The 13,015-nt window shown below is 51.4% G+C and overlaps 1 protein-coding gene across 5 annotated transcripts in view; it reads left to right on the top strand.

The window, feature by feature from the left end:
* Positions 1-2,162: 2,162 nt before the first annotated feature.
* Positions 2,163-13,015, top strand: part of MTCL2 (microtubule crosslinking factor 2) — an 84,146-nt gene continuing 73,293 nt past the window's right edge. For all 5 annotated transcript variants that reach the window (XM_077831920.1, XM_077831918.1, XM_077831919.1 and 2 more), the window contains exon 1: positions 2,163-3,092. In XM_077831920.1, coding sequence (XP_077688046.1) covers positions 2,427-3,092 — 666 coding nt within the window. In that variant the 5' untranslated portion in view covers positions 2,163-2,426. The remainder of the gene's footprint in view (positions 3,093-13,015) is intronic.

Raw genomic sequence — 13,015 nt, 5'->3', positions numbered from 1 at the left:
GGCATTACAAACCTGAAGCGAATCAGTGCTTAAAGGCTATGGTGCAAAGTGCTGTATAAATGACACTAGCTAGACAGCATTGCCTTCACCCTGCAGTTAGATGGGCCGCATATTGTGGCTTCCCTTGCTCCACATTGCTGAGCTCCAGTCACAGGAACCTTTGGAACAACGCATTTTCCAAAGCAGGCTCTGAGCATTTTTCTGCACGCTGAAAATGTGGATTTGTGTATGTAAAGCTGTGTCTGTCCATGCACTCTGGACACTTAGAGGCCTACTAACTGCATGCATGCAAATGTAGTTTGCACATCCAAATCTGAGTTTCTGTACACACACTGCTTTGCAAGAGCAATTTTAGAGGCTGCGTTCAAAAACGTGGCTGTAAGTACAGTGCGTGTATGAACCATGTGAGACAAAGTTTATGGTCCCATAGCACGCTCCTCTTTTTAGATTAATCTGAACATTTTAAATGACAATTTGGGATTTATGATGGGGTATAAGAGCAGGGCCTGAGGCTCTGAAATCATACCACTCCCCCAGGCTTTCCCCTAGTTATCAACAAATTGCCTTTTTTCCTAAGGACAATTCTCCCACTGAGCCAAAGACCCACCAGGGCCCAGCCACCAGAGGGCTGTGTATGCATTTTGTTGGGTTCATATTAAGGTAAAGTGCTCAAAATGGATTTCCCCATCATCCCAGTGAACAGATTTCCATGATGATTAGCAGGATGGGGGGGGAGAGGGGGCTCCAGGCATGGGGAAAGGCTTAAGTGAGGGCTCAGAGAGTTGTTCATGCAAATGCTTTGGAGGCTTTATAGGAGGGGCCTTTACTTCTTTGTGTCTTCTTTGCTGTATTTCTGCAGGCCCCTGACATGCTCCGAGTCCTACCATGTTTACAACATTTTGTAAATGTTTGCGATGTGGGTATAACTTGTATAGCAGCAGCTACATCAAAGACAGTGTTTCTCTTAGAGAGACTGAAGAACAGACTTTAATGGTGATATGGTCAGTATCAAAAAAAGAATTGCACCACAGCTGACAATAAGCATTTCACAAAGCACTTTCATGGGGTGAGAGGTTAGGGCACCTACTGAAGATCTGGGGAAGGGTGAGCGCAAGCCCATCCTCCTGTAAAGGCCCCTCCCAAGCCTAAGGGGAGGAGCCACTGAACCCAGTTCTCAGCTGAAGTCAGAGGACAACTAATGACAAACAGGGGACAGGAGTGAGGGTCATAGAGGCAAAATCAGAGAGCCGGAAGGGGACACCAAGCAGAGAACCCTGGACAGTGCCCACTGCTCCTCGAAGGCTTCCAGGGACCAGTGGACCAGCCCAGAGGAACTCTGCCTGGATACGTGATCTGAGGGAGGAGCGGAAATAGGCCCCACTGTCACAGAGCACCTTCCTCCTCCTGGTATGATGGATGGTCACATTGGCCAGTGCCAGGAGGAAATTGATGAGGAGGTCTCGTGACATTGTGGGGCCATGGATGGGGTGAGCGTAGATCAGGAGGTGCGGGGGAAAGTGCAACCAGAACCTGAGGAGAAGGTTCTGGAGGAGCCGGAAAAGGGGCTGCAGTCTGGTAAACTCCAGGTAGATGTGCACCAGGGTCTCCCTCACACTGCAGAAGAAGCAGGTGTTAGGGAGGGGGGTGAACCGTACCAGGTACATGCCCCTGCTCTCGGCTCCATGAAGGAGCTGCCAGCTGATATCCTGGGCAGACTGTGGCACCAAGGTAGAATACAGACTGGCCCAGCCCATCGGGCGAGGTTGGGGCAGCTGAGCAAGAAGGATGGGGTGGTGGAGCCACAAGACAGATGGGGCTCGAAGATGCTTTTCCTTGGGGTGTCTGAAAGGTCCTAACCCCTATGGTACCTTGCAGGGCGCAATCATTTTCTTCCTGGCTGCTGCTGAGGCCAGTAGAGGGAGGCTGCTCCCCAGCCCCCGAGCTACCGTCCTGCCAGCCAGCTGAGTGCCCGCACAGCGCGGCGCGCGGCTCTGACTGTGCCGGGAGGAAATTCCCCCTCGCAGCCCAGCCAGAGAAGGGGTCGCTGTTGCCTTGAGGATCCCACCGCCCCTCTGGCGCCCCTCTCCGCCTTTTGTTCCCAGACCGTGCGCGTCACCGTCTCGGCGGCTGCTGGGCGGAGACACCCAGACGGAGCAGCGCTGCTGCCGGCGCAGGAGGCATCCCCGTGGCGTTGCAGAGGGACGCGCTGACGGCCACCGGGCGCTGATTAGAGCCCAGCACCCAGCCAGCTGCCGGGCGTAGCAGGGACCAGCGCGCCGATCCCGAGCTCCCGGCCAGCGGGGCGCGCCGCAGCCCTTGGGGCGAGCCGCCGAGCTCCCGGGCCGGCGCTGCGATCCCCGGCGCGCCCAGAGGGATGCGCGCCTTCGGCCCGAGCCTCTGGGGCCGGTGAGCAGCGCGCAGCCGGCATGGAAGCGGCCGAGGCGGAGCCGAGCCAGCCCCTCAGCCCGGCCCCAGCGCCGCCGCCCGAGAAGAAGAAGCTGCAGCGGGCGCCGTCCCCGGCCAGACCCAAGGATGTGCCCGGCTGGTCCCTGGCCAAGAGCCGGCGCGGCAGCCACCCCGGCTCGCCGGCCTCGCTCTGCGGGAAGCAGGGCGCTGGGCCCGGGCACTCGCGGCGGCCGGGCGGGGGCAAAGACGGGCGGCCCGAGAAGAAGGGGAAGCAGCCGCAGCCCGCTGGCGGCCGGGGCTCCGGGAAGGGGGCTCCGGGCCGGGCCGGGGCCAAGGCGAAGGGGCGGTGCCGGGGGCCAGCCGGGGAGGAGCCGCCGCCCCCCCTGAGCCTGACGGACAGCAGCTCGGAGGGCTCGGACTGCAGCGGCTCGGAGGAGGCCAAGCTGCTCTCGCTGGAGCTCAGCGGCAGCGACCCCGAGTCCCCGGGCAGCGCCCCGGCCCTGCCCGCCGGCCAGGGCATCTCGCCGCCGCCCGACGAGCCTTCCGCCGCCTCCATGGCCAGCAGCCGCCTGCAGCTCAGCACCTCGCTGGCCTTCTCCGACCTCACCGAGGAGCTGCTGGACGCGGGGCAGGAGGGCCTGGCGCGGGAGCTGGAGGAGCTGCGCTCCGAGAACGACTATCTCAAGGTGCGGGGCTGGCCGGGCGCGGGGCGTGGCAGGGCACGGAGGGGACCTGGCGCAGGGAGTTGTTGGAGCGGGAGCGGGGCCGGGCGGGGGTTGTGGGTCACGGGCCGGGGCAGACGTCGGGGTCTGTTAGGGGGCGGGGGCGTCACTCGGGTCCCAGCTGTGTTGTGCCCCGGGCTCTCGCTGCTCCCGCCCCCATAGGCCAGCTGTGTGCCGGGGCGGGGCCGGGCCCTGGGCGGGGAGCGGCGGCGGAGCCGTTAGGTTTGTGTTTGGGTGATGTCAGGTTCATCGCTTGTCATCCGGGTTGTCAGCCGCGGCGCTGGCTCGGAGCAGCGGGCACGGCTCGGTGGCTGAGGAAGCCCGGCTCAGGGGCTGCCTGGAGCTCGGAGCTGTAGGAAAATCCATAAGGAGGCTGCCGGGTGCAGCTGCCGGAGGGAGCCGCAGGGTCTGTGCAGATCGCTGTGGGGTCCGCTGCACTTGGGTGCACCTGGCCTGGGGGACAGGCTCCGGGTCTGGTTCACTAGCCCCTTACTGTCCCCCTGCCTTACTGCTCACTATAAGCATTGCCGCTGGCGTTGCCCCATTTACGGAGGTGCAGCCCCCCCCACCCCCCGGTTTAAAAGCTGTGGATTACTGGTTTAGACTCAGTTCATGCAAAGCCAAATAAACTAGTAGGGTGTTTTTTTTTTTTTTTTTTTTTTGAAAGCACATTGGCAGGAAGTCAGGGTTTCACGCAGACAGGCCCCTTTCAGTATTCTGATACAGAACTGCTGCAGATATTCAAAGTTGTCATGGCAATGTAACAACATTTCCTAGACCTTAGAAACAAATAATGACATGTTAAAAACTCTGCTCAAAGCTCATTAGACCTGTGACTTGGGAGATTTCTCAGTTCCGGAAAAGGATCACCATCCTTAAGCAGACATGGCTCTGCCCCCTTGCCTGTGTGGTGGAGGTGTAACCCTTAACAACTGATGTAGAAATGGGGTTGGGGCTGGTCAGTATGGAATAAGGTCTGCCAGGTGTTGTGGCTCATACTGCCACTCTGCCATGCTTGTCTGCTTGCAAGAGCAGAGCAAAGCAAGTGTGATGCTCTTGCAGTATTTGCATGCACCTATTGCCTTTGGGAAGCACAATGACAGGTTCACCCAGCATGTGCTGACGCAGTTGGCCTCATTTTGGGGAACAGATTTTCCAAATCATTTACTTTTCCATTGGTTCTTTCTCATGTGTGCTGTCAGCATGGTGCCTGCATGTCCCTCGGGGCCATTTTCCAGGCCTGTGGCTTTGCTATCTAATTCATTAACACATGAAACAGGACAGAGGGCTTGGTGATTGGGAATGGAATAAAGGGGCTTTTACCTGTAGGGAGCTGGTCTGAATCCAGGCTGGGACAATGAGCAAAGTTCTCTGTAATGCAGAGGTTGAATATTGCTGGAGACTACAGGAAAATCTGTAGCTGTGACTGTACTTTAAAGAAAAGTACAGGAAAATGGGGCTAGGCAGGCTGCAGGCACCTTCCGCCCCCCGAATGTGCCTAAGCTATGTGATGTTGGATGAAATAAATGTAGTCACCTCTGTAATCTGAAGAGCCGTGTCACAGCAGGAGTGGGTTCAGAAAGGTGATTTTTATGCCTTTGCACCTGCTGTTGCTGAGGACTCAGGTTGGAAGACAGGGCAGTTCTCCGATGTGGAGGCCAGAAGATTGCAAGTGTGTGGGGATTTCAGCTCTGAGATGAGCACTGTGCAGAAGTAAAACCCTTGGGGATGCTTCCCAAGGCCTTTTGTCCATTAGCAAAGCTCTTGTTCACAGCTGGAGTCCAAACTCCTGCCAGGATTAGTAGGAGGAGCTTTAGGGCTTTGATTTACTGTCAGTTGGAAAATACAGATGAGAATCCTCCAGTTTCCCAGGAATGTATTTGAAAACTATTCTGTCTATCCAGCTTAAATAATTACACATCCCTGTGATCCCTTTCTGGTGACAATGTGCATATGTAGCAGGGTTACACATCTTACTAGATGCGGGCAGAAGGATTCAATCCTACTGGTTATAAAATGAGAGACTGGGGTTCGACTGTGAGGCCCACGGCAATGCCAGAGTGACAATTGCAGCACCCTATCCCCTTTGCCACCCCTGCTCCTGGGAAGGAAGAGGGATTGGGTTTCCACTGGGGTGGATTTCTCCCTGCTGGAGACTTCATTTTTCATATTCATACTCTGAGCAGCAGCATAGCTGGGCTCTATACCTTTCCAAACTGCAGTAGAGTGAGACTGATCTGGTTGTGCAGAGGCATTGCTGTCTGCAGACTCAGGAAGTCAGCACCATGTTGATTTCAGGTGGGTCACGTTTGGAAGGTTTGCTTTGCAACCATGGGGGCAAGACACATTTTTTTGTTTAAAATGGGAGAATTTTGAAGAAGTTGTTAAGTTAGGCACTCACCAAGCAGGACTTCTATGTTGGGACTGGTGGGTGGATTTTTTTCAAGCCCTCATGTATAGTACGATTCCTGCATTTCTGTAGCTGAATATATAATTGGCTGTATAATAGTACAGCAATATTTCCTGACATTAGGGAAGAGCTCCCAAATGGATGAGTGATGTGCTGCTACAGCGGTACATGTGGAGTGTGGCAGAGTGTCAGTAGTTCTGATCACACCTTTCTGACTTGTGTATTCAGTATAAGCAGCTTTTTTCAGGTTCCTTTCCTGAACCCTCAACCTCGGCCTGTGGAGTAATACACTGTGCTCCTGCTGGTTCGAAACCACGGACAGACATGCCCTCCTGTGCACTGCAAATGAAAGCAAGTTGCTGCATGAATTCTGCCCAGCTTTTCCCACAGGGGTATGGGAATAACAATATGGTAGAGCGTGACCTAGGGAGCCACTTGATAAAATTGGCTCCACATTGAAATAAGTGTTCATAGACAGCTAGGTTTTAAGGCCAGAAAGGATCATTATGATCATTGAGTGAGTCTGAGCTTCTGTATAAGACAGTCCAAAGAATCTCCCCCAGTGGTTCTTGCAGCTAGCCTACAATGTCTGGTTGAGCTAGAGCTTAGGGTTGGAGGTTCTCCTGACTCAAGTTCATCCTTCTTGGTTATTGATAAATCACTTATTTTCTAGACCTCATGAAAATACTGACGTCCAAATGCTTTGTCTTCGGCATGGTGTGAGTTTCCACCAAAAGCAGGTATTAAAGAAAGAGATTCCTGAGGAGGAGGCCCTCCCTTGCCCCATTTCTGACTGCCCAAGTACAGCAGGACTATGCTAGCATTATGCACAGTATGTTTATGAGCATCAAAGTATAAACACTTCCAGCAAAGTGCAGCTTCATATAAGTTATCGTTGCCTCTCTCCTTGGATATGATTATAAAAAAAGTGCTTGTTAAATGGAAAACAAATAAACCAATTCCACCCCTCACTCTTTCCTTTCTGCTGCACGTGCATCCTGGGGACACAGGGTTTTTCAAAGACTAAGAGGGCAAATTTTTGTGGGAGTCCCTTGCTAAAATATTGGCAGCACTGGAAGGGATCTCTGTGCTGCGCCAAAGCTGTAGGCTCTTGGGATCTGGGATGTTGTCTAATCTTCAGTAAGATGAGCTAAAATCAGAATCACTTAGATTCCCAACCACCTCCAATTGTTCAGGGTTTGTATAAAGTGAGATCAAGAAGCAAAATGCCGCTAAGGTTTGGTTTTGCACAAACACCTCAGTTCTGCTCAGCTCTGTGCTTGTGACTAGATAGATAATAATTTGTATCTTGTACGGGGGAGGAGCAGAAACATGCACAAGGTCTTTAAAATGACCCTGTTTGAAGGCGTGTGCGTCCCGGCCTGTGCTGTATTATCCCAGAAGTGCAGTGCGATTTGTACATTTGGACAGAAGCTAGTCACTGAAACCTCTAAACCCGACTGCTGATACCTCTTCCTCTCTCTGATCAGGAGTGTTGGAGGGAGAGGACTGCTCCCCTCTGGCTTCTACTGTAGATATGTGTGGGAGCTCTGTTGTGTGCACCTGCCCTGACCCTCCTCAGCCATCCGGATTCTATTGAAAGCATTTCCCCTAAGAGACAGCAGAATTCATGCTCAGATTGTGAGCTGTTCAACTGGAGGAGCTGTGCCTTTAAGAGCTTCACCAGCTGCCTTGTTGTCACCCAGCAGTGTGGTGAGCAGGACCCCCGAATCCCTGCTCAGCAAAACGGAAAATGTGAGATGTGATATGGCAGCAGCTGCGGAGAGATGTGAAGACAAAGAATGGGGACTGGAGATCTAGTTTGGAATGAGGGGAGGGCAAAGCCTTCAGACCAATCCCTGTTCAGACAGAAAAGGGTCATGCTACAAACATTAACAGATGGACTGAGACCTGCTACAGCCCAGGGCTCTAAACCTGACTCTGCTCATCCCAGAATTAGGCTTGTTAGCACCCCCTCCCCCCACCAATAACCTTCCCCAGTTGATCTGTATTGTCTTGCGACGCCCTTTTTTTGTGTAAAAAAAGAGTGCTGGGCTCTGGTTGATGTTTTGTGTTCTCACTTAGTGGAACAAGGGGGAAGCAGGAGATGCCAACAAAATGTGTTGATGAGCTCCTGCCAATTTGCCCCTCTCCTGCAGAGGTGCCCAGGCTTTGCTGGCAATATGACAAGACCCCCAAGGCTGCTGCTAGTTTTCGTTAATGGGATCAGATTGCTACCGCTCCCATTTTAGAACATGGCCTTGTGGCCCCAGGAGGCTATAGGTCCCAGCATGGCTCTGCTCGCATCAAGGTGGAGGGTTGCATTCTGGGACCTGTCACCTCTGCGGGCCACTTGCTCGCCCTCCTGCAGAGGAGCTGCCTGCGGCTCTGCTGTAGAACGCTGGGTGCATGTGGCCACCCAAGTCATCAGTGCTCTCTGTAGCCAGTGCTTTGTGGAATATCCTGCTAGTTGTGTGTGATCTGAATGCAGAGTGAGAGGAAAGAGACTTTGTGGCCCCTTTTTACTTTTGAAATGTTGCATGTTTGAGTTAGCATTGATCGAAGCTCTCAGCTGTTAGTTTGGCTGTTAATTTATGGGGGCAGCATAAAGCTGTGAATTGTTTGTTTTTTTCCCTCCTTAACACATTTTAATCTCTGCTGAGCTGTGCGCTATCTGCTGGCAAGATGCAGTGGGGTGTTGCAGCACTTGAGACTCTCTTCCAGGTTGCCGTGTGCAGAAGGCACAGTCCAGCCTTTCGTTATTGCACATCAGTGTAAAACAGATGTGCTGTATCTGGTTATTTGCCTAGCACAATGGAGGAGGAGCCTGGGTTTACAGACTGTCTCTGGTTTCCAGAGCTAGATCAGAATAGCTACAGCTTTTCAAGAATACTTATTGTGTTTTCACAGCACAGGAATACATACCGCATCTGAACAACAATCCCAGCAGAGATGTGGCTAGGTTACATCATACCATTTCCCTCCTCCCCCCTTCCACCCCCCCCGGCCCCAACCTGCCCCATCTTGTATTACAGGGCTGAAATAAATTATGCCAACCTGGCACCAGTCTATTGCTTTTATATTGCGAAAACCAATATGTTGCCATCGCTATTTGGGGGCAGAAAAGGGGAACACTCTGGAGGATCTGGCGAAGATTTTTGAGAGCAATTAGTGATTTTGAGGTCCCAACTTGAGCGGGTTTAAAGGGGCCTGATTTTCGGAGGTTGGGTGCTCAGCACTTTGAGACTCAGGACCCTTTGAGGCCCTTATCTCTTCTGAAAATCTTGGCCTTAGGTCCCTGGTTGAAATCCTGCCCCATTGAAGTCAATGGCAAATTGTGCCTTGACTTCTCTGGAGCCAGGATTTGGCCCCAGACTTGTGAGGAGCCCAGAGCTGATCAGTCTGGGGAGGAGCCAGGGAGAGAATGAGAGCAGGGAGAGGAGAGGGCAGGGATAGGGGCTGATCTCCCTTATCATCATTCTTCCAGGTATGTCTCAGAACCACCAGTATAAATAACAGCCATTCTCCTGCAGCACATTGCTGTGCCCCACCATTTGCTCTGTGGGCAGATGGCTACAGGTCCTTCCTGGAGCAATGGCAGTTGGCTAGCAGCCTGGCTTGTGTTGGCGTTGAAAGCTTGTGCTCTCTGCGGTGTGCCAGGCTTTATTCGCCCACTCTGTGCCCCAGAATCCCAGAGGCTGCCTATCTCTGGGTGGTTGCTCTTGGCTCACCTGTCTGTGCAGCCCCCAGGTGACAGACGGCTTCACTCACTGCTGCTGGTTGACCGCCACTCAGACTGACTTGTTGGAATACATCAATCGTTGGACCTGTTGGGTGGGGCTGAGGATTCTGAGTTTCGTTTGAGCCGGTACTTTGTAGCCGATCTTATCCCAGCCTCTGGCTGGGGGAGGTGACCTGCTGTCCCCTTGTGCTGTGCAGCGACCCAGAGCTCAGGCCTGTTGCAGCGGAGGCCAGCTGTGTCTTTTGGGGTCAGGGGCCCCAGGAGTTTGGGATACAGCATGGCATGGGGTCTGGAAGCCTCGGCAGCTTCCTTCTTACTAATTCCCAGTGGAAATCCCCATCTCATTTTCTCTGGTAAGTTATAGCATGATCCCCTCCTCTGGCACTAATTGAAAGCTGCTGCTTTTGTTCTTTAATCTCAGAGGAAATGTCGCCTTGTCATTCCTGGCTAGTAATCCCCATTTTACAAGGAGAGATCACAACCACACTGCACTGCCATCCTGCATCAGATCCTTGGGGTTTCTAGCCTATGACCCCGCTCTGACTGGGTCTGGTACCAGAAGCTTTGGGGGAAACTGTGAATGGACATAGTGCACACTTAGCTAAACATATGCACAAGCTTCTGTTCCTATTATTGTGGCCATCTCTTGTTTTCTCTTCCTTCTCCCCTCCCCATTGTGTATTGTCCTTATTTAGACTGCAAGCTCCTTAGTGCAAGGACTGTCTTCTATTGTATATTGTCTAGCATCCAGTGAGGCTGGGCCTCAGTCCTGACTGGAGGCTCTGCATCCTACTGTAATCATTAGTAATAAATTATATCGTAACAGGCTCATGAGAGAATTTTTTCCCTAATTCCAGGCATGTAATAGTTAGCTTGTGCCTTGAAGCAGTAGGGTTGATATCCTTTACGTATTTTCATCCTAACTAACTTAACAGCCGGTGATATTCTTATTATCCATACAACTGTCTGATGTCTTTTGACTCCTACTAAGCTCTCTGTCTCAATATTTTGTGCCAGCAAGTCTCTCACATTAATTATTCATTGTATAAAAAAATTCCTTTTACCAGTTTTAAATTTTCTCCGTACTTGCAAATACCTAAGCATGTGTATCACCACTTGTGTGAGTAGTTGCATTAAATTCAATGGTTAAAATCCTGTTGACTTCCGCAGAGCCAGGATTTCATGCTGTGGGTCTACTCACAAAGGTAAAGTCATGCACACGCATAAATGTTTGCAGGGTCTCTCTGTGCCTGTCATCAGTTTTGTTGCTGTTTTCTGGACCTTTGCCACTTGTGCTCCTTCCTGAGACAGAACTGGAATGCCATAGGTACAGCAAGGCTGCAGCATTGCTTTTATATAGGGATACAGTGTGTCCAGTAACAAGAAAAAGAGGACTTGTGGCACCTTAGAGACTAACAAATTTATTTGAGCATAAACTTTCGTGAGCTACAGCTCACTTCACAAAAGGTTATGCTCAAATAAATTTGTTAGTCTCTAAGGTGCCACAAGTCCTCCTTTTCTTTTTGCGGATACAGACGAACACGGCTGCTACTCTGAAGCGTGTCCAGTGTGATTTCTAGCCCTTTCTCAGATACCTCGTTTGTTCATTGAGCTGCCCAAGGTGATGCCAAGGGACTTTTCCTGAGTGGTAACAATTAATTTGCAGCCCATCCCTGGATATGATCATGCAGCTCTCCCTGCTATCACCTTGCACCTTGAGTTTCATCTGCTGTTGTACTTTTAAGTTTTTAGGGCTTTCTGAATTTCCTCCCAATCTCTTCTCTACTCTTGACACACAATTATTTTTGTCACCTGCAAATTTTGCCACCTCACCATTCAACTCTTTTTGCACATAATCAATACGTCGATTAGAGAAAAGATTGTGGGGACCACTGTTAACCTCCTTCCAGTCTAAAAATGAACAGTTGGTTTCTGTTTTTTCTCTTAACCAATTTCTAATTCATGACCAAACTTTAGCTTCATCCCATGGCTACTCTGCGCTTGTCTACACTATAGCAGCACAGCTGCGCCTCTGTAGTGTTTCATTGTGGCCACGGCCTGTGCTGACAGGAGAGGTTCTCCCATCGGGGTAGGTAATCCACCTCCCCAAGAGGGGGTAGCTAGGTCGACCTCGCACTTTCTGCACCTGGGGTTAGGCTGGCTTATCTATGTCGCTCAGGGGTGTGGATTTTTCACACCTCTGAACGATGTATCTGAATCGACCTAACTTTTTAGGCAAAGGTATCTGCTGGGTCAGCTGTGCTCTCTGGTAGGGTAGCCTGAATAAAAAGGGCTTGGGACTCCATGGCTGGGTCTCATCCAGGCAGCTCTTTAGAGCTCTGATGAGGAGATGGCCACGTTTTCTTGATACAGCAGATGCCATCCTGGAGATAAACATGAGTATTTTTTAAAGCACAGAGTTTCTGCCAGTTTCTGCTGAATTAAAAAACCCACAAAGATTTGAGCCTTTGATTTGGTGTGAACCTTCCAGAGGTGAAGCCGATGCTGCCTACCTGAGTCTGCAGAAAGCCTGACATGCTAGTTCTGAGAGGTGGGAACTGTGCAGCAGTCACCTGTTCACTGGTACTGGGGCTGAGCCGGAGGGCGTGGCGGGGAGGGTGTTGAAGGGAAGTTAGGTGGAGTAAAATCAGTCCTTTTCCTAAATTTGCTGATTTTTCTGCACTTCGCCTCCAGGGGCCATTGTGTGCGTGGGGAGGAGGAGCTCCCCATGTCAGCAGCTGCATGGGATGCAGACAGCCTGTCTGGCTTGTTGTAGTGAGGCATACAATGAAGTCTAGCTGCTGTGATGCGATGGAAGTTGTTTTACATTGTTAACATTCAGTAAACCAGCATTACCCTGCTTCAGCCCCCGATTCACTCGCCTTCCATCTGGATTTTATATGCTCATAGTCTCAGTAGCCCCTGGAGTTACAGATCGGTGCTTACCCGTGGCTGGAAACTGGATGAGTTCATAGCGCACAGAGTGAGAGCCAACCTGATGTACTAACAGTGCTCAGTGGCCCCTAAAATCAGGTCAGAATTGAAGTAGGTGGCGCGTGGGAAAGTCAGGCTGGAGATCCGAATGATTGTGGCTGAGGCTGTAATACGCCATGACTTACTGGGCTTATAAATGAACACTAGGCACCACTGGGAATCTGAGAGCTTTCCTTTCTAGCCCTGGACTGCACAAGACTCTGGTCCTTAAATGGTCCCTCAGGCTAGCGTGGTTCTATTTTGGCACTGGTCCAGGACTTTCTCTATTAAGTCCAGGCTCTTGGATCAGTGTAATTTTCTCTCCCGGGACGCCTCTCGCGAATTCGATATATCACCCTTTGCTCGGAGTCCCTGAGCCAGTCTGCATGGCAGAGCTCGTTCATAGCGAAATCAGTTTGAATTAATTTGGTGATAAAAGGTTCATGAGATGCTAGATTGAATGCTCCACTGAAATCCAGGTGGAATATGCCTGCTTTCCTCACGGCTCCCAAGCAGTTTGTCATTTTTATTTTTAAACCAATCAAATTTTCTGGGAAAGAGCTGTCCTTTATAAGCTCGGGGTTGGCTGCACATGGCTGTATTACGCCCTGGAGGTGAAACCTTGCCTCCATTGGGTCTGTCTATGCTGCAATTAAAAACCCGCCTGTGCCAGCTGACTTGGACTCGTGGGGCTCTGGCTAAGGGGCTGTTTAATTGCAGAGTAGATGTTTGGGGTCAGGCTGGAGCCTGGGTTGTAGGACC

Source organism: Eretmochelys imbricata, chromosome 13, assembly GCF_965152235.1.
Source record: "Eretmochelys imbricata isolate rEreImb1 chromosome 13, rEreImb1.hap1, whole genome shotgun sequence".
Classification (NCBI taxonomy): domain Eukaryota; kingdom Metazoa; phylum Chordata; order Testudines; family Cheloniidae; genus Eretmochelys; species Eretmochelys imbricata.
Note: the sequence above shows the minus strand (reverse complement) of the source record. Positions and strands in the feature narration are given on the sequence as shown.